Raw genomic sequence first — 22,148 nt, forward strand, 5'->3', positions numbered from 1 at the left:
AACAAATTAGCAACCCTGTTCTATTTCTCGCAAAATTCGAGCTTAGCATCTCGAATTCGCTAATTTATAAAATGCAGCAAATTTGCCTTAGTTGTCTATATGATTGATAATCGATGTTAGTAATTGGAATTACAATACTTATGTATAATAGTTGATATATTAAATATATGGGTGTATACGTGTATAAATAAAAAAGTAAACTTAAAAATAAAAGGAACTTCGAAAAAATATATTTACTTACACACTTGATGTTTACATTTGAATGGTTTTCTTCTACGTCTTCTAACAAAGCAGGATTGAAAATTTGACTTCATGTCAACGAATACAGCGCATCACACTATTTCACAAATTGATACTTTAACACTAATCGAAACACGGAAATTTGAATTATTGCTACGCACTTTTCACATAATATTTATCACGAGGATTGTTTATTTATTTTTAACCGTAATAAAAATTCAAAACTATGTAACTTAATATGAAAAACAAATGAGTATATTTCAATTATTTTTCTACTGAAAATTCCGTTAATATTTTCACTGAACAATTTCGTCACTCGTTTTGAGTTTAAAAAATTACCGATTTTTTAACCATAAATTAGGCACACAATTATCATTTTCAATTGCACAAAACACACATACTTTTCGACAGTTCAAACATCTTCAATTTAGCTCGAATAACACAGACCGAAAACCATACTCGCTTAAAGCTAGCTAGGTTCCATAGCAACTAAATAATATTCTTTACAATGCAAAATATTTGTTTATTATATTTGAAATATTAAGCTTAAAATAACGGAATCATTTATATTATATAATACATGTATGAGTATGATTTTAATCATTATAATTAGATCACATCCGCATCGGAAATAAAAAAAAAAACAATATATTGTACAATACACTACTAACCAAATCAAGAGAAAAATAATTCGAATACTGCATGCAAACAATATAAAATTAAATATGCACCCAAACTGAAAGGACAATACGACCATTTAGCACGTATTTATCACCTCAGTTCCCCTCCCCCTTATTGTTTTAGATTATCTGCTCGCCACACGTCTGGCAATCACAATCTGTTGTTCGATGCGTGAAACCGATTCCAATATTTTGATTACTAACACCGCATATAAGATCGGTAAACATCACCATAACAAGCCTACGATGACATTGATCCCCGCAGCCATGAATTATTCATCAAAATTCGCCAAAAACAATCCAGGGCCCATGTTCGCTACACACTGACACATTTTAACCTTTAGCCGACGATACTTCCAATCAGGATCTGACTGAAGGTGCTGCAGAATGCGGCGCCACCCGTCAGGGGGTGGACTCCGAATCCAGGGTCGGCTCGAAATGGGTCATTACGGTGATATATTAAAACCAGGGCCGGGGTAGGCGCCCGCACGCGCCCGGGCGCCAGTGTGAAATCAGTCCGCCAAATTAAATCCGGCCTCAGATTATTACATAGCTCAGTGAGTGTTCATAAATAACCCCGCATGCCAGTACACCCCACCGACTAGAGTACACCCCTGGAATATATATTTAATTTATTTTTTCATGTTTACTGACGTAACAGTGTTTAAAATATATGTATGCTATTTAGTATAAAAACCAACGGCAACATCAACATTTATGAAGTATTTGCAAATAAGGCTTGGTTCAATGAACATATGTATGTATATAATCCGTTTCTTTATATGTACATAAAATATTTTTCGATTTTTCTTAACTGCCAGCATGATTTTGATGATATTCATTATTGTATACGGACCTGACGAGAGGGGGAGGGGCCCATGGTATTTGAAGAGCCCCATTCTGAAGAAAATCGTAGTAAGAATATCATAATCGTTTACAGCCATTCAACATCCACTGCTGGATGAAGGCCTCTCCACACGCTTCCATTCATCTTTGTTTTTCATAACTTTCATCTACCCACACATTTTCTTTCAGCCTTTTACATTCTCTGGGGTACCATTCTAGCACTTATTTTGTCCATCTTTAGTCCATTCTTCTAGCTAAATATAAATAAGTTAAAAACCGATCGCAAAACGAAATGACACTTGATATTTCACATAGAAATATATGGTATAAATATATAAATAGAATAAAATAAAATAACGTATAGGTATATAATTTAAGAAAGGGTTTTTCATAATAAAAAAATACTTTCTTTTGTAATACTAAAAAATTGTTTGTAATAAAAATACTAAAAATTTTGCTTGTGCCGGAACTTTAAGGTATTTATGTAGATAGGTTCTATAATTCTTTTCCACGAGAAAATTGGCCACACGAGTATTATTCACACAAGTATTACACAAGGTTTCCTCAAACACAAAAAAAACTTATTATAACTTAAAACTTAACCAATAGCAAAATAGAAACGATGAAAAATAAAAAGGAAAACCACAGGCAATACCCGGGGAGGGAATAATTCATTTAGATAGTGTTGATTTTGACATTTAAATAATATCTAAAATAAACTATTGACTTTACTTTACGGATAATTACATACCTATGTACATATACATACATATGTAGTATTCGTGAATTTAAATTACTATAAATCAAATATTCATCATAAGATACACAAAATATATACATTTTTTCTATATTTGCTTTATTTATTTGAACTTCATTTGTTACATTACAATTGTGTGTTAATGCTGTTTTTTTTTTATTTTTAAGAAATTGTTATCCTACTCTTATTTTATTATATATCTCCCTTATTCAATCAAAAATCATACATACCTACATTCAGTTGACGTTTTACCATCAATAACTTCAATTTATATAATATTCAAACTACACTGTGACTAATATAGCATATAAAAATCTTGGCACATTCAACATCAAATGATGCGGAATCCCTAAATCAGGATGCTTTCGAGATACTGTACGTTTGAAGTGATGGGCAATTTCGCTAAAGGTATGAAGCATCCTACCCTACTGTACAGGGTCGGATTCGGTGCTAATGGCCCCCGACCCGATATTAAGTCGGTGATTTATGATCGCGCATTATTCCGCGCGAGCGTAACCGGTCGGCACGTCAGCAATTGCAGATATTAATTAAACACACACACACACATACACACATAAACTGCATTCAGTTGCTAGAATGCAATATCACGTGCGTCCAATGCACATCCACTAAATTTCAACGAGTTCAAAGGGATAAAAGAACCAGCAGATTAACCGATAACTGGGAATGCTTCATGCAAAAATACTATAATATTAAACGAGACATTCTGGTACGTCAATTTCATCTCGAAAACAGACCAAAAGGTTTTGGAATTTTAAAACTAATAAATAATAAATAATAATTACTTTTTAATACTTGCTGGTAGAGCTTTAGTATACCAGTAGAGAGGCCGTGGGTTCCAGTCCCGGCCAAATACGAGATACGCCTGGCGAGAGCTTGGTTGTTATTAAAATACAGATGAACCATCTCCTGCTAGAATTTGCTAATTTATCTAACTTAACTGTTATGACAGATCCCTCAAATCGTTATCCCCCTCCATCGATTTCTCGAAAATTCTGGCATCTCAATTGTTGATTCTTACAGAATATGCTACCTACATACTCTGTTACAATTTATTTATCTCAAATTGCCGTCGCAAATACTGTATATCAATTTTTTTTATTGTACCAGTTTGTCCATAGATCTCTCTGTTGTATTCTATATATAAATGTACTGTAATGTTTTATTTGTAATTTTTCTCTTATTTTATTGTAACTGCTTAAGGCATAGATTTCTAACGTCATTCGGATGGCAACCCCTTTTTTATAAAATCCAAATGACCCCATTACATTTGAAAAATACATTTTTAGCGTATAAAAATATATATAATAGTATTCAAACATCTTAACATGGATTAAAAATTAAAATATCTTATAGTCAGCATTTTTTTAGTTTATTGGTTCACTTGGTAACCCCATAGAAAATTCTTCGCAATTCCATTTAGGATATACATATAAGATATATTTTTAAACGAGAGCTTTTTTTCGTAAAATTAAGATTTACATATTATTACATATGTGCATACGTATATTTTTATCATATTTGTATAATAAGAGCAATAATTATAGTTTCTTGGATTGATGATGTCATCACCTCCTAAATCTGGCACTAATTTGAAATAGTTAATAGTATCTAAGCTGAATTAATTCCAAAAGCGTTTCGTTGCCAAAACAAGGCTGGGAATCCGTGGTTAAAGGCATGATATGAGAAAAATAATTAAATGAGATCAAACTACCCTTTTCAGGGCCAAAAAAGCAATTAAGTAATCTACCAACTTTGGAAAATTTAATTTTAGAAGTTAAATAAAGGATTTAAATTAAATTAAATTTTAAATAATAGGTCAAATTTGAAGATTAGTAAAATTATAAATAACTTATCAATAATCGCATTTTTATATAAAATTCTTAATGCCTTTCATCTTCTGTTTATATTATAGAGCTATGCTCGATCTTCCAAATACTACAACATTAAAAAATTCTAAATATGATTTCCTTGATTAACAATATTAAAATACTTGTTTTATTGAAAACCAAATCCTGAACTTCAAGCCTAACATCAAACAAGAATAATATTGTAGTTTATCCAATTTAAATGGAAAAGATCCAGAAGTACAACCGGGTATCGACACATCGGCATTATCAATTACACCCGGGTGTATATTTTGGCGTGACGAACCCCTAAATCATGCGAACCCTCGTGCGGTGACAAATACGCTAAACTACAGTCATTGGCAGCTCCGAGGGGGGCTCTAACGTTGCGATTAGCTCTATTTAATTAAATACTTGCGAAAAAATTCATAGCTTTACTCCCCTGACAAAATATTAAAACACCCGCTCGACTTAATTAGACGAAAAGTATGCGGTTTGTAATTTTTCGCGTATTAATTAATATTCCGGCGCGATTATCGATATGACGCGGACACACCCCGTCAAGCAATCCTTTTACATATAATATTTGTATTCACAAATCTTTAAAATAGGTTAATTAAATTATACTATAGTACATCAAAATGTATCTCACCTAACATATAACTCTTCTCCAAAGATTTTCCCAACTGAACATATTTGTAGAAATGATTTCATTCATAATCTCAATTACGAAGTTATATATAAATGTCTGCCATTTATTCATATACAATATATGATGTCTATCTAAACTTATCTTCAAAATAATCAAATATTTAAAATTTAAATTACATTTTTTTACAATTTCTTATTCATTTCATTCTAATATTTTCTAAACGTTCTGTGGTAACAATGTCTAATCTTTATAAAATTTAAAAGAATTTAATCGTGGCATTAAAAACCAAAGTCCATTTTGTTATGAATTTGGTTATAAATTAACATGTTTGAAGGTGATATTAGTGATGAAGTCAACTGACATGACACCGATTGTTCGTACAAACGTCAAAATGACAATGCACAATTTTAAACGATGCTCACTTTTATAAAATATTTATTTATTTATGTATTGGCATAAGGAGAAGAGATTATTGAGTAAGAAGTATGACGAAGGAAGTTGATATGTATATTCAAAAAAGTAAAGAGATTGAAATAGCAATGGGCGGGTCACGTAGCTAGAAGAATACATGAAATAAATGTTCAAATGATAGTCTGGAGAATTTAAATGGGTGCAAGGAAGGCCACAAAGGAGATGAGTAGGATTAAAATAGAAAAATGTGTGGGATGAGATGGATGAGAGTTGCCCAAAACAAAAATGAATGGAAGCATGTTGAATAGGCCTTCGTAATGCGAATGGCTGTGAATGATGACGATGGAATACAATAAGTCAACAGTATAACTCAATGGTTACGTTAATGTACCACCGAGAGGTTCCCGAGTTCAAACCCTGGGTTGGCCTCGATTGATGAGAATAATCTATCCCTGACTTTGATGCTGGCCAGACCTAGGATATGTGACTCCAAGGCCGATCGTTTCCTTTCAGAGTTTTCCAATCTATCTGATTTCATTAAAAACGGTTCCAACAAATTGGCAATCCTGTCCTATTTCTCGTAAAAATTGAGTTTTTGGCGTCTCACAATTTGTTAATATTTAAAAATGCTGCAAAAAATTGTCCATATACGTCTCTATGATAAATTGAATGTTTAATGATTGATGTTTGTAATTGGTCTTGAATAATAATGTTTAATAATGTTCTTGAATAATCATGTATAACGTTGACCATAGATGTCGTGATAATATTTCTGCAGTGCTGTCGGTCAAAATTGGATATTTGTGATTCGAGTCGATCACTTCTTATCCGAGTTTGACAATTTATCTGATTCCCATCGTTGAATCATTTCCTTATCAAATTGGCAAAACCATCCTACCTACTATTTGTCACCACTATTTGACTATGATTTCAAATTTGTAATCTGTAAATTTATATATTTACAAGTTTAATACCATAGGTGTCGCTCAGCGGTAGAGCCCGTAATTACATCATGGTAAAAAATAAACAAAAAATTGTTCCCCAGAAGAAAATTGTTTCTACTAACTTAAAAAAATTTAAATTACTTACAATCTACGTACATATGAACCATTATGTTTGAAAGTGGCATAAATCAACATTTCTTCATTTCAAGAAATATCTGGCAAAACGCTAAACATAATGTTTTGCAGTTTACAATATTTAAAAAAAAATACGTTTATTCTGCTTTTCCGAGATTCTGGACATGACGAATTAAAAGTGTGATAACTAAAGAGCGGACCAACTTTGCGCCGTTCATTGTTCGCCGTGCATTGTTCATTTTTATGATGAATCTTTTATTTATGCTCCTAGCTTCGTAGTTTGCCCTGTTTCCTGGAAAAGAGACCCAAAACTCCCTGTTTCCTGGAAAAAGCACGCTTCCGGTCCTGCTTCTAATTCAAACAGAAATAGTGTTTTTGGAACTAAAAATTGGACTTCCGCTACTTTCAAATATAACAGCTCATATATAAAATACCATCAATGATTTAAATCACTATCGTGTATGTACACATTTATAAATTATGAACGAGCAACTCCGCTAGTATTCCACGCAAATTAAATTGTACACCACTCAAATTCGCATCGACGAACGAGAGGGGAGCGATGGAATAACTTGGATACACTGCAACTTTACGATAATGCACTCGGAGATACGATGCACTTATCACCTGTCGATACCCGTCGGAAAGTTGCATCTTTGTCGGCGGAGCGCTGAAAGTTTTAAAAGCTCCCGGCGAACCGAGCCGGCACTTCCGGTCTAATCCGCATGCAAGCTCCGCTCTCCATTCGACCGCCAGTTTACGGTCGAAAACCTCGAGCGGAGCTTTAAAAAAAGAAGACAATCCGGGAACGTAAAAAAGCTGCGAGTCACGGTGCGACCCCGTGAATAAGTAACGCGGTCGCGGACCCGCGAATCCGCGAGCCTCCGACCTCAGGCCAAATCCGCAAAACGATTTGAAACTTTAACGAAAACACGTCCGCGGCGTCCGGTCGCATAAAGGCTTTATTAACACTGGGTTTCGTTGGCTTTTTGTCGGTAGGCGAGCTTCCGGTTCCCGTAGGAAATCGTCCGCTCGTAAACGGGGTGCGCGCGCGAAAAGCGACCTCACGCGCTGCTTGCCATATAAAAGAAAAGAACGCGTTCGGTGGAAAATCACGAAGGACGCGTTTTGTGTCTGAAAGTTCCCGGAAAGAAATCCACATTCATATATAAACGATAAAGTGTCTTTAGAGTGTGCAATAATACGCTTACGTTAGACAGCAGTGGATTAAGTCGGGATATGAGAAACCGTAATTCGAGTATAACATATCCTTGCACTTACTTGCATTACTAAACATCGGATATGGATTGTGGCAGTATTGAATGGGATCGTAAAATATGCTTTCTGAAGGACTACACATATACATTGGAAATAAATGATACATATAATAATACTAATAATAATTTTATTCCAGACAAAAGGGAGAATACAATCCCCGTCATAATATATAGATAATACAAATGAATGTTACAATATATAAATATAATAATAATAATACATAATTAATAATAATAATAATAAGAAAGTCAACTTATGGCAAACTCGGAGGAGAAGCTCCATCTACCAAACATACAAAAAAGAGCGGAAATGAGAAGACGCGGTAGTAAGCAAACAGTTTGACGATACAAATACAGGACGACGTAGGGAGATCGCTCTCACCCTGAGAATGACCTCAAAGTGAAGCACGTGCCCTTCTACAAACATCTGTGACGCGCTTCAACCCTTAGATAGCCCGAAGAGAGCCCGTAGAAGTTGTATTGTACCTTTTTCCACTTAATTGTCTCCTGCTTGTATTTCGTCCATAATTCACCAGTATAGAGATAATACTGGTCTATATAATGTATAGAGACCAGTATATATATTCACCAGTATAGAGATAAATGTATAAATGTATACCAGTATAGAGACAAATGGGCATAAATAATTGTCTCTTTACCTCTAAACTGGAGTGGTAAAACCATATAATTTTATTTTATTTTGATTTATATTATAATATACAGGTTAATAATAATATAAATACAGGTTACCTCAATGAGTCTTACAAAAAAACAATAAATAAGTTATCAATCATTCATCTGATTCAAATAGACTCGTGTTGAATCTCATGAAAATGACCAGATCATCAACACGACAATCAAACAGGTCCAAATGCTTATCTATCACGTTAAGGGACCGGACTGCATCTACAAGAGTCGAGTTAGCAAAATCAGACGTTCTCGCAATAATATGGTGGAAAAGTCGATGATGACGAAAAGCCCTACCACATTCAGAAGCACAAAATTTAAGCTCCGACAAAATCGAAGGGTTGTCAATACTTTCCTTTAATACTCCAATAAATTAATATTAAATAATAAATGAATTATAACCGCGAGGACGTGTCAAGGACATGCTTAAGTCAATAGTAGAAGAAATGGAAGATATCTATATTTATGAACTTCATATATTATTTATTTTATATAATGTTTTACCAATTGAATTTAGAGGTCCCAAATGCGTGTATTCGAATATTTTTAATACGAAATTTATTTTAGATCTACAGCACATTTGATTATATTTGATGTAGCAGATTAGGATATTGTTGAAATTTTTCAACCTTTCTCAAATTATAATATTTATCTATAAATATTATAATATAACCTTTATCAAATTATAATATTTATCTATAAATATAATATTAATTATAATATTTATATACAAATTATAATATTTATCTATAAATATTATTTATAACCTTTATCAAATTATAAATTATAATATTTTACAGTCAAAATCATATGAGTTGCACACCTCAGTCTTGGCTTCAAACATATTTTATTTTGGTAATATTACAAATGTATTATTATTATTATGAAAATTTTGAAAAATCTAATTAGAATACATTATAAATAGATCTAATTACAGAATTAAATTTGTATTATTGCCGTGTACATATTTATTATGTATTGTAAATTTATATAACGCTCTTTCATCATAATACAAAGCTTTGCACTTCCAAGATGAAATCTGAGATATTAAATATAATATGTATGTGCAAATTTTAGTTTATTTTAAAATAAAGTCAAATTGATTTTAAAGTGAGTCCATAATTATATTTTATGCCGATTCTCCTTTATTTGACGACTCATGCAAATCGTTCATCCAAAAGATATTTATCTATCTCGTTAAAATTGTATATTTTATGTAATTAAAATATAATATAATTAATATATAAAATATATTTTATGTGATTAAAATAGCCCTAACAAAATAAAATATATTATAACTACAGAAAACCCTTATAAATATTGATGTAAAATCAATTTTTTTCCTGTTTAATATGTACATATGTACATATGTATTGAAGAGTATTCAAAGGTAAGGGGAGTCAAGTCGAGGTACAAGAAAACAATCAGGTAGGTTTCAGATATTTAATGATGCTCTTCTGGTGGTAGCCAGTTCCCGACTGAATCACACTTCGAGAATGCCTAATATTTAAACATATCGGGCGCTCAACGCATACAGATATTCGCGAGATCTTATTGGTCAATGAGTCGCGCGTTCCTATTGGACTCATCTATACGTCAACGCGAGATCAGGCGATCGGCGCTAGTGAACCATCGGTCCATGAGCGCCTCTCTTAATCGTTACGTTACAGTATGTAGTTATAAAGCAGAAATAAAAATCATTTTTGCTGAATGATTCATTTGTAGAATTCATTAAAAAATTTTCAAATGTATTTTTTAATAACAGGCAAAGAGTATGGAGACGAAGCAACGTTTCAATTTATAACGAACTACATAGCAATCATCCAAAAGGATTAATTACGTCATGTGATTGTAGTTGATAATTAAAATTGCACTGACGTTCCTTTACGGTTAATTAATTTGATGCAACAATATAGTCATATATCAAAAGTACCCATCGTCCGTATAAAAGTATAATTTCCCAAATGATTCGTCGCTGTCATATCTATGCAGAAAATACACGGAATCGTTAATTTTATTAAAATAAATTTAAATACACATATCCTTCAACAAAGGGTTGCAATACGACTTCGACGATATTGCGTGCATGTCGCCTGTGCACGATTTTATCCTCAATGATATCTGTGCGTTCGTCGGGCAGCATAAGGGTTAACCTGTGTGAGGCAGTTTATCGAGGTGCCGTGAGATGTCGCAATATCCAGTCGCTGGAGACTGATTACCCCCAGGGGAGGCGACTGCCGGGGGCGCCATCATTCACCTGCGTCCGCCTCTGCTTCCAATCCTCACCGCTCTCGACACTAATCCTTTATTTATATACGAACAACCACCGACATACCTGTGTGCTCATGCAAAAAAAAACTACGAATATTCGAGAACCTATGGCCACCTACCATAAAAAGGATCAGTTTATTTCGGAAAAGATTCTACGTATGCTCAGTAAGTGCCGAGTATTCAAGTCAAGTAGTACTTGCAAACAGTTTAGTTGTGAGCATGTAAATACTATGGCTAAAATTCAAATAAAATGTATGATGTCTACGTGATGTATATACAATCAGCGGCTCGTGAGTGATTCATATTCAGTAATTCATATTCAGTGGGGGGGGGGTCTGCAGAGATCAATCAGGCTGTAGTATGTAGCTTATTGACCATTCCGGTGATCAAATGAAAACAAAACTAGCATTCATATTTACTATAGTAAGAGGTCTGCAGCCCCGCAGCCCATATAGATGACAAAAATAGCATGCATTTGTATTGTACTGGGAGGGCTGCAGCCCGAAGCCCATATGGACGAGCCACCACTGGTACATTGTACATATGGCTCCAGCAAAACAATTTGCCTACGTGATTATACTCTTAATGTTTAATCAGACCACTTATCTGAGAGGTCATACTCAGACTCCAAAAAGATATATCTTCAAACAAAATCAGATATTCCTTATTTTCAAATATACGATAAAATTTGGAATAGTCTACCAAATGAATAATAATAATAATAACTTTAATTCCAGATGATAGGGAGCATAATGCGATCCCCCTCGTCCATATAAATAATATATATGTAGATAATAGATAATACAAACTGTGTATGACGAAACAAACAAAAATAATATAGTGATAAAACAATAATGACAACACAATATATGTATGTGTCTATATACAATTACACAATAAATAATAATAATAATTCATTAATCAATCAATCACAGAATAAGCAACCTCTACTAACTTAAACCTATTTAAAACCAAACTTGAAGATTTCCTAAAAATCAATGGGTTTTTATAGATTTCCTAAAAATTAATGGGTTTTCTACTTATTCGGTTACTGTTAATTTTTATTTGTTGTTATTGTTTCTATTTATATTTTTAATTTTTCTACATACATATGTTTGTATGTAGGTATGTTTAATTTATTGCTTTGCAATTTTCTAAGTTGATGGACAAAGCCCTCCATCCATCGGATGTGCTACCTCCCCCATGTATTTTTAAATAAATAAAATGCGAGATTATCTCGAAAGTTATAAATTATTAAATATAATAAATCAGCAACATATGTACTTATGTAGCTCAGTGGTTAGCGTATAATTTTGTCAACTGAGGGATCATGATTAGTATTGCGTCATAATTTAAATTTTAATGTGAAGTCGCGAAAGTGATCATAATGAATGAAACTGTTCTTAATTTCAATTATGTTCACAAAGCTTACGTACAATTGACTTGTACGGTTTAAGTCAATGATGGTAACGATGTTTTATTATTGAGTTTTGATTTATCTAAGAAATTTTCAATATTCTGAAAGAAAATAATTAACCAGCAGCATAGATCAATGGTTATCATTAGTCACCGGAGCCTGAGGGGGCCGTGTATTGTTCAAAGGTTGTAAATGCATTGTTAAAGGTTTGCCGAACAATGGATAGCATTGTGACTATCCTACCTCTAGTTATCATGTAATGCTTTCGATTATGTGTTCACCAGTTCTATCGTCGCATTAGAGTAATATGGTATAGCACATTAGATTAGCAGATTGATTGATTAAAAAAAAAATAAAATCGTCTGGTTTCAAAATATTAATTGAGTATTTACAAATCGATAGGAATTGATAGAGCCACCAAAATTGTGTTCATTAGGATACAAATGTTTGACTTTAAAATTAATTAAGTGGGTATTATTTGCTTTCAAGGTAGTTTTCATTTTTGTTTCATGTTTGTATGATATGTTGAAGTACTTGTATTTAATATACATACATATATTTGGCTTCTGTAGAAGATTAATTGCAGCAGTTCAATTACCAAAACAAAACACGAAAAGTTTCGCTCGTGAAACATGTTAAAAAAAAATAGCTCAAGTTCGACGTCATCGAAACCGTTCGCTCTTTTTTTCCAATTCGCAACAGGGTCACTTGACGGCTTAAAATTATTGCCGGGAAGAGCAAATAGAAAAAAAAGCGGGAATAACAAATGGGGGATGGACGTTTCCGCGATGTTATAACAACCCCTAAGATCGTATTTATTCATAAAAGGCGAGGGGGGTGGGAGAGGGCCACGGAGGACTAGGAGGAGGTGAACGTCGCAAAACGATTTGTCCTTCTGTCAACTGTCACAATATTGCAACAGCTCGAGAGAAATATTAAGCCGAAGCTTGTAGTACAATTCCTGGAGAGAGCTTTCCCCGGTAAAAATAAAAACTGTGTACGCAGTGACAATTCTTAATTTTGACCTTACGATTGATACACACATACATACATACACAAAAAAATTAAATCGATCAGATTTATTTTATACTTATATTAAAGTCATCTTTATATGAAATTTTCAAGTTGAAATTTGTCGCAATGGAGACCGCATACTTGTATTGTACAGGTAGATACATACATACATACTTTGATACCATATAAACGAATATGTTCGCATACATGTTTCTACATATGGACGTACAAACACACGCTCGCGGCCGGTCGCCGTTTAGCCGCATTAAATATTGACAGGGAAAAATATAAACGGGAAAATAACGGGACGTCTTCCCGTCTGGATGATATCATGTTTCCCGGTACGATTCTTCTGGGCGCACTTAAGTGCTTATCCTCGCTTGGGAGACGACGCCGCGCTCAAACTGTTATTAAAATATCTATCGGACCAACGGGAAATCACTTATTCAATAGATTTATGACCCGCTCAAATATTAAACAAGGATTCCGTATTTAAAGAATCTGGAAGAGATAGCTCAAGGCTTTCAATCCACTTAATTTCATTTTCAATTAAGTCGACATCGGACAATGTGTTAAACAATTTCAAAAAGAAAATCTGAAAACAATCATATAGAAAGCAATAAAATGCTTCAGGAATTCAGCTAAGATCATATTCACTGTTCACAGTAATAATACCATATTACTTATAAATAGGGAGACCATATTTATAAGGACGCAATATGGAACGGTCCGCAAAAAAATTGTTCCCCCATCTACCCTATATATGTATGTATATAAAAAAATGTGTTGAATATCCAATTTTTTTTTCATCAAATAACTACACTGTCCGAAAAATGACGACTTTTTTTGGTTCGGAGACGAGATATGACTTTTCTTATAGATCTATACCCAGTGAACACGAATCTGGTAATAAAAAATGTTGATTGGTTCGAGATTCGGAGATATACATACATATGTGTTTTTTTAAATCGCCCGATTTTTCTATATCTTGATGTTGTTTGGTCAATGTCTCAAAATATGTCAATTTCCTGTTCAAAATGAATATTGAAATCTATAGTGGGGTATTTTATCTTTCATTTGTAGTACTTTTTAGCTTTCAAATCTCTCTAAGTAGTCGTCCAGTTCAAATCAAAAGTCAAAAGCTCTTCAACCAGATTTCTGTTAACTTGGATTTGTTTAATCTAAAATATACTGATCTGGTTGAGGGATTGTTTGATTTGAGATCTTAAACATGTTCTACTATTTATTTTGTTTTTTAATCAAGTTTTATTTTGCATTCATATTTACTGTATCCTTTTTTTAGCTATGACGACTTGAAGCTATATATTATGTAAATATGGAAATTTTTTAAATTAACCACGAGATATCCAGATTCTGAATGATTATCTTAACATGATGATAAACTGTAATATGCAAGAAATTAAAGAACTTACTCAATATTATTGGATTACCGAAAAACTTTGGATTTTCTTGTAATACAAGAAATTCACCATTTGATTTGCTATGTATATTTATTTATGAAACAAGTTATATACTACGCCAATTTTTCTTATTTTCATTACTACTCTTAACTAACCTTTCAATTCAATTTACATTTTTAAATTACCTTCCAGAATACAGTATAAATAAGTGTAATTCATTTAACACATTCAATTTTTTTTTTTTTTTATAGGTATATGTATGTTTTTCATTTTAACCATAAGTGCCATGACAGTTTGTCCCAACGTGACATATTCAAACTTTATATATAAATTCTAAACACATTTGCGACGAATTTGCAAGAAAAGAATGGGGGGAAAGGTGCCGATTTATCATTTATTAGATCACAATAATTAGGGTAGATAAATTAGCAAACTCTAACCGGAGACGATCGATCAGGATTTAATAACCATCCAGATTTCGCCAGCAGCATACCTACATACATATATATAAATCGAATGATTACTCGATTCCGGCTGGGGTTTGAACCCTCGACCTCTATACTGGTAAACAATGGCTTAAACAGTGGCACAGGATGTGAAAAGTGTTCTTAACAAAAACCCAAACCAATGTTTTCATTTGATGAGTACATCCACCCCATGCCTAGGGTTGTATCGGGTACATGTCTATCCGATTTGTGTCAAATGTCCGATTTTTTTTAAATAAGTATATGAAAGATTCACGGGTATTCGTATAATATGCATGTGCGATGGTGAAAGTATTCGTAGTGTTTCCAGTGTTGTCAGTTCCCGAGAGATGTGGTAGCCTGACAGCGGAGATAGCGTCCACGGAAAGCTCGGGCCATTTCAGACAGGAGCCCTTTACATAGAATATACATACAAATACATAGTATTATATATATATATATACGTACATATACACGTATATACCTGTATTATACGTGTATATAAAATAACTATCTTTATTATTTCATTGCATATGAAATGCTCGCTTTGTAAGTTTTTGATCAAACGTATGCATATTGACACCCCTATACAAGTTTCATATCAGATAATTCAAATGTTCATTATTAATTTTAATAAAAAACGAAATAAATTACGTTTCATAAAAAAAATACTTTTTGTTTCAGTTTAAATGAATTTAAATTTAAAATTATTCTTTTGTTCTTATATATTTTTTTCATACAATCAAAATCCTTTCAAATACACATGTAAATCCCAATGAATGTTTTCCTCAGCTTCTTAATGTAAATGCACAGTTTACGATGTTTTCCACAACTTCTTATATCATCTTACAGACGATTGAAAATTACTATAATTGAATACATGTATAATATATGTATGTAGGTATCCTGCAAAATAAATATAATATTCACACATAGGTGTGCGAGTTTGTGTTCAAATGGTGTATCGGTTCTCTTGGCGCAAAGCATGCCCCGTCCGGCCGCGCCATTACATATTCAATAACTTTAAAAGGTTTTCAAAAAACACGTACGAAGTCCATATAATGCTATCCGCCTTTCTCCTCCGGTGTCAACATGATATTCAGATATCATCTCGCCCCAAATGTCTGCCCGTTACTACCATTTTTATTTTGGAAAACGCCCGAACTTTAACTTTAGATGCCAACCATTCCCGAACACATACACGCCGACTGGAACCAACCACGTAATATAAAATGCACGCCATGATTGACAGAATGACTCGAAACGATCGTCGTTACTTTCCATGCCCGAATAACGAGCAAACACACACACACGTATAATACATGTAATACAATGCTATCAGAAGGCTATGATATAAACTTGTTCATTAATTATATATTCATGTTGTGTGTGGGTTTTTTTTTTATCAGTAAAGACTAATGGACACGACGACTACGCCCTGTCATTTTAAACCACCGGGGAAAAGATTCTCTCTGGCCTTGTCTATACATGGAAAATTCAGTGCGATAGTGAATCAAGTCCAATTGGAAATGTGTATGGTAATTTTTAATAATACGAAGCAACTAATATATGTACATATGTATATAGGTATGTACATAATACTGGTGTACTTAAAAGATTTGTATTTGTAATATACAAAAAATCATCATGATCAATTTCGGTATTAATAATATTAACCCTTTGAATGCTGACCAACGCCGATCGACGTTTTGCCAACAAGTCCATAAGCCTAAAATACACTTTCTGAAATCGGTGTTGTTTTTTAAGTATGTATGTAAAAAAAAACAAGAATACTACCCGCTACGCCTTTCCAGGTAGCATTGATAAAAAATAATACATTCAACATGGGTCGTGTAATCCGTGTCAATGTTTATAAAGACTGGTTGACAAAGGAATTTCTGAATTTATAACCGTAGCAGAATTTATCGATGGAAATCTCTAACTGCTGAGTATTTTAGATTGTGGCTTGGCATTTAGATTATGAGCATTACATTTTAACAACGATGAAGAAGATGGAACTATGTTTATTTTATATTGTTGCAAGATATATTAGAGAGTCTAAACACACCTTTGTAAAACTCGAAATCCTCGACGGTAGCGTTCTAGGGTTTTTATACCAGCTTTCTATTGGATTTCTAAATAATTCTATTTGGCGAAATTTTCAGCGTGGCGGGCTTTCAACAGAAAAGACGTCAGCACTCAAAGGGTTAAAGAAAAAGAAATAAAGAGACGTATGAAATTGCGATGGAGTGCATTTGGACGAACGAATGCGGTTTTTAAATCAAAAATGCCACTTTGCTGGAAGAAAAAATTCTTCGATCAATGTGTTTTGCTAGTGATGACGTATGGATGTGAATCTTGGAAATTGAACGCCAAGTTGCTACACAAAGTCCAATCCACTCAAAGAAGTAAGTAGGAACGTTGTATGCTTGGCACAACGAGGAAAGACAGAAAACGAAATACGTGGGTGAGAAGTATGACAAGGGTTGTAGACAGAGTGAAGAGATTGAAATGGCAATGGGTGGGCCACGTGGATAAAAGAATGGACGAAAGGTGGACAAAAGGAGTGCTAGAATGGTACCAGAGAGAATTCAAAAGGGAAAAAGGAAGACCGCAGGAAAGATGGATAAACGAAATTAGGAAAATGTGTGGGGTGAGATGGGTGAGAGTTGCGCAAAACAGAGACAAGCGGAAGCGTGTTGGAGAGGCCTTCATCCAGCAGTGGATGGCGGATGGCTGTAGATGATAATGTTATATAATAAAAATCGAAAAAACACAGGTCGACACAACAGTTTTGATACTTTCTTAAAAAAAAGTATGATTTCATAATTACAGGTTTGCACGTTAGGGTATTGATATCTTGAATTGTAAGTAAAATTGCTGGTTTAAAATACTAGTTTGAAGCTGAGTAATCATAACATAGATTTGAAATGTTGTCATAAATGTACGATAAAAAGGCGATGACACATTTCTGATGAATTTTTTATCCTTTCGACATTAACTAGGGAATTTCAGATCTTCGCTAAGCCAAAGCGTCTTTAAAAATAACCAGATTTAATGCCTGGAATCTGCATTCTAATACGTACTACTATCTACATAAAAGCAAATGTTAGTATCGTATTATGAGAAAATTATTCAATTTGATGGAATGTAGTACATATAAAATATGAAATGAAACATCTCATACTAATATAACCTGAAATAAAATGTAAGCATCAAAGTCGCCTTCACTTTCAAAGTCCACATAAAATTTTACGTCGTAGCGTTTTTTTATTTCAACCGTTAATTTGATTTGAGTTGATAGCGACGACATTAGTGACTCCGAAACTATCAAATGCGTCAAACGAGGGTTGGGAGGGCTCACTAATTAAGTGTACATTTGGTCAAGTGCGCAATCTAGAATTTACGTAGGTAACTAACTAACCCAACCACGCTGTCGTGACTGGATAACATTTCGTCGGTCTAGTTAACACGATGTGACATAATTACCTGGCTTTTTGACATATGTAAGTAATTATTTAAACCAATTGTGGCGCATTCCCGGCACCGTCTTCGCTAACTGGGGGGGAGAAGATAGATTGAAATTAATAACGCGTCGTTACCCGATAATGATTTTTTCCTTGATGGACTTTTATGATTCACGTAATGGGCACCTATTTACCTTAAAAAACACTGAATGAATTTCAAGTAAGTATATTATATTTACACATTATTGAATTCATGTATATAAATTAATAAAGAACTTGATTTTATAATTAAAAATGAATAATTGTAAAATCAAATCAAAATCCCTTTCATATATGTTGACATACAGACTTTTTTTTAACAAATTATACTAAATCTCAAGATTGGTGACACGAAAGCTGAGCATGTTCTGTTGGCTCGCGTGACCGGTATTTTTACATGTGCAATTATCGAGCCGGGGTGAAGCATTTGCTTATCTCCATTTTGATTAATTAATTACGCGTTCGACGCGGCAACGGAGAGCAGTGCCGTCTCGTGTCGGACCGCCCTTTCGAGTCTGGCCCAGCCCACCGCCCCGGGGAATCAAATCACTCGGTAATTTGAAAATAGTGCTACCGTTCGTGACACGTAAATTACATTATTATTATCAAATGCGAGATCTGAGCACTTTACGCAAAACAAACTGTCTCAGTATCTGAAAAATGTTTAATTCACTCCCGAACTTGAAGATGTTTTGAAAATTAATATTAGATATTTTTATGATTTATTTATGTCATTATTCAATATTTTTAAGCAATTTATTATTCTATACTGAAATCTGTATAGAAACATATATCAATTTAAAAAGTCGCAGCTATGGACGCATATTTTTTTGTTACGATCATTGTTACAACAATGACAGTTCTGGAACGTCACATTCAGTAAACAATGGCATCTCGACGTGTTGGGTCGTCGATCAAAGTAACTTGCTTTAGTTTTGTTGTAATTGGATTAGTCTCGTTAATATGTGGAGGATACTCCTACAAACCAGTTGTCCTTCTTCATGGAGTCCTCACAGGAGCAACAAGCATGGAGTTGATAGCAGACAGAATTACAGAGGTATCTAAATAACATGACCTTCATTGATAACCCTTTCATATACATAATAGAGTTCAATGGATTCAATGACGTATATATGCCATTTATCTTTGTTAGAATGAAAACATTTCAAAATCAAGGGTACAATAACGATATGTACGTAACTCTTGTTTTAGTTACATCCTGGAACCAAAGTTTATAATATTGAAAGATTTGGTGGTTGGTCGAGTTTAGAACCGATGTGGCATCAAGTTCAAGAGATTGGCAATGACATTGCAAACATATCAGCGTCGCATCCTGATGGAATACACTTAATTGGTATATTAATTTTCAAAAAAACAAAATTCTACTCAATCAAATGATTAAAAACAATTTATGCTTAAAGGTTATTCACAAGGAGGCCTGATATCTCGAGTAATTTTGCAAAATTTTCTCAATCATACTGTACATAATTTCATTTCGTTAAGTTCACCACAAGGCGGACAATACGGTGGTATGTTTTTCTTATTAAAATTGAAAATATATTGTTTATTTATGGATGGTTATGTTAAATTTTTGTATATTTTCAGCCGCCTTTCTACATCTGTTTTTCCCCGGCCTAGTGAGAGACACGGCTTTTGAATTATTTTATTCTCGAGTTGGACAACATACTGCTGTTGGAAATTATTGGAACGATCCGAAACATCAGCAACTTTTTTACAATTACAGTATATTTTTGCCTTACGTGAATAATGCAATCATGTATGTAATAATTATTTATATCATTATCATTTGCATTGTTATATATTGCTAATTAATACTAACAATATTTTAAATATATAATCCTTAGGTCTGATAGAAGTGTCCAATTTAAAGAAGGTCTTTTGAAATTGAAAAATATGGTTTTGATTGGTGGTCCTGATGATCAAGTTATTACACCATGGCAAAGCAGGTAACTATATATAATGACTGTTCAAACCATATATACATATATGTATATATATGTACATAAACTGATAGTCCATTGCTTATGTCTGTTGTGTTTTTTCAGTCACTTCGGATACTTTGATTTAAATGAAACAGTCATTGACTTCGAATCTCAAGATATATATAAAAAAGACTTATTAGGCTTGAAAACTTTGGATAAAAGTGGAAGACTTCATGTTATCACCGTTCCAGGGGTAGACCATTTTATGTGGCATTTAAACGTATCCATTGTTGATGATTACTTACTCAAGTTTTTAGATTAACTTTCACAAAGATTCTATAAAATATGTACATTTGAAATACTCATTTACTTTATAATAATTTCTATCTATGACAATGCTAAATTTATGGAAAAATGATCTGTAGGTAGGTCTTACTTGAAATAATTTCAATTTACACTAGTACAATAATATTTTAAATAAATATTCACCAACCTAACTAGATTAAGCTAATACCTGAATTGAATTTTTATATGTTGGACAGTTTTTTTTTATTTTTGCTTGTAGTGAAGTCCCTTTACAACTTACACCAAATTTTTTCTCTTGCTTTTAGCATTTTTAATAAATGTTATCATTCTCTTTGGACTAACATTTTTTAAACATACTTATCAATATTGTGAGGCTCTTGTGCTAGTCAAAGTGTTTCAACTATTTTTATATAGAAAAATATTTTGTACATATCTCGTAATATTATTTTAACTTGAAAAAACCATAAGGTGCATATATAAAATGTCCAGTAAATTTAATTAGCATACATATTTAAAATTAAGTTTTAGTAAAATTTATCGCTCATTAAAAATTTATTATACTTGTGTAATGTTTTTCGGGTTCAAATATTTTTTCACGTTATCTACATGCATATATACTTACATATGTATGTATATATGTCATATGGATAAATAACTATTTTCGTGAAATTTTATGTGCTTCTTTATATTTTAGCATTTTTTTAAGTATTGAAACAAATAAATAAATGTAAAATCTATTATGTCATTCATGATAGGTTTTAAAAATATGATCATATTTATATTTGTGATCATATATATTTTATGTATTTAAGTGTATTTTAATAGTGACTGAAACGTGTGATAAATGTATTTATACCAGTTTAACCAAATTTTTTCCTTGTAATAAAATTTCAAAACCATGTATTTGCCTTTTTTAATCTCCCCTATTACATATTTTTCTGAAATAAAATATCTGCAGATTCCCATTGTATCATTTACCACTACGTATATCGGTATACATGTGAATAGCGATTAAATATAGTGTGATTGTATGAATTAAACACCACAAGCAAATATGCTTATTTATTAATTACTCGAAAAAAAACCAATGGCATTGTGGTAATAATTTAAATATATTTATGTATCTATATACATTCCAAATTCACTTAGATAAAGACCTACCTAGGAGAAACAAGTAGTTGGCCAATTTGAATTCAGTGACTAATAATCCAATTACCGAATAATAATTTATATACAAAGCGAGGGGAGCATGGCAAAATTATTTGGATCCGCCTGTGGTGAAAAAGAACATCATTGAGGACAGAAAAGA

General features: G+C 32.9%; 2 protein-coding genes across 2 annotated transcripts in view; one reads left to right on the forward strand and one right to left on the reverse strand.

The window, feature by feature from the left end:
- Nucleotides 1-22,148, reverse strand: part of LOC143910247 (zinc finger MYM-type protein 1-like) — a 396,863-nt gene that overhangs the window by 170,142 nt on the left and 204,573 nt on the right. The gene's annotated exons all lie outside the window — the stretch shown is intronic.
- Ppt2 (palmitoyl-protein thioesterase 2) lies at nt 19,417-21,797 on the forward strand. The gene is made up of 6 exons (XM_077428991.1): nt 19,417-19,647; nt 19,803-19,944; nt 20,012-20,119; nt 20,196-20,367; nt 20,456-20,557; nt 20,657-21,797. The coding sequence occupies exons 1-6, from the start codon at nt 19,477-19,479 to the stop codon at nt 20,853-20,855; spliced, it is 894 nt and encodes a 297-aa protein (XP_077285117.1). The 5' UTR covers nt 19,417-19,476; the 3' UTR covers nt 20,856-21,797.

The sequence above is a fragment of the Arctopsyche grandis genome, chromosome 4, assembly GCF_051622035.1.
Source record: "Arctopsyche grandis isolate Sample6627 chromosome 4, ASM5162203v2, whole genome shotgun sequence".
NCBI lineage: Eukaryota > Metazoa > Arthropoda > Insecta > Trichoptera > Hydropsychidae > Arctopsyche > Arctopsyche grandis.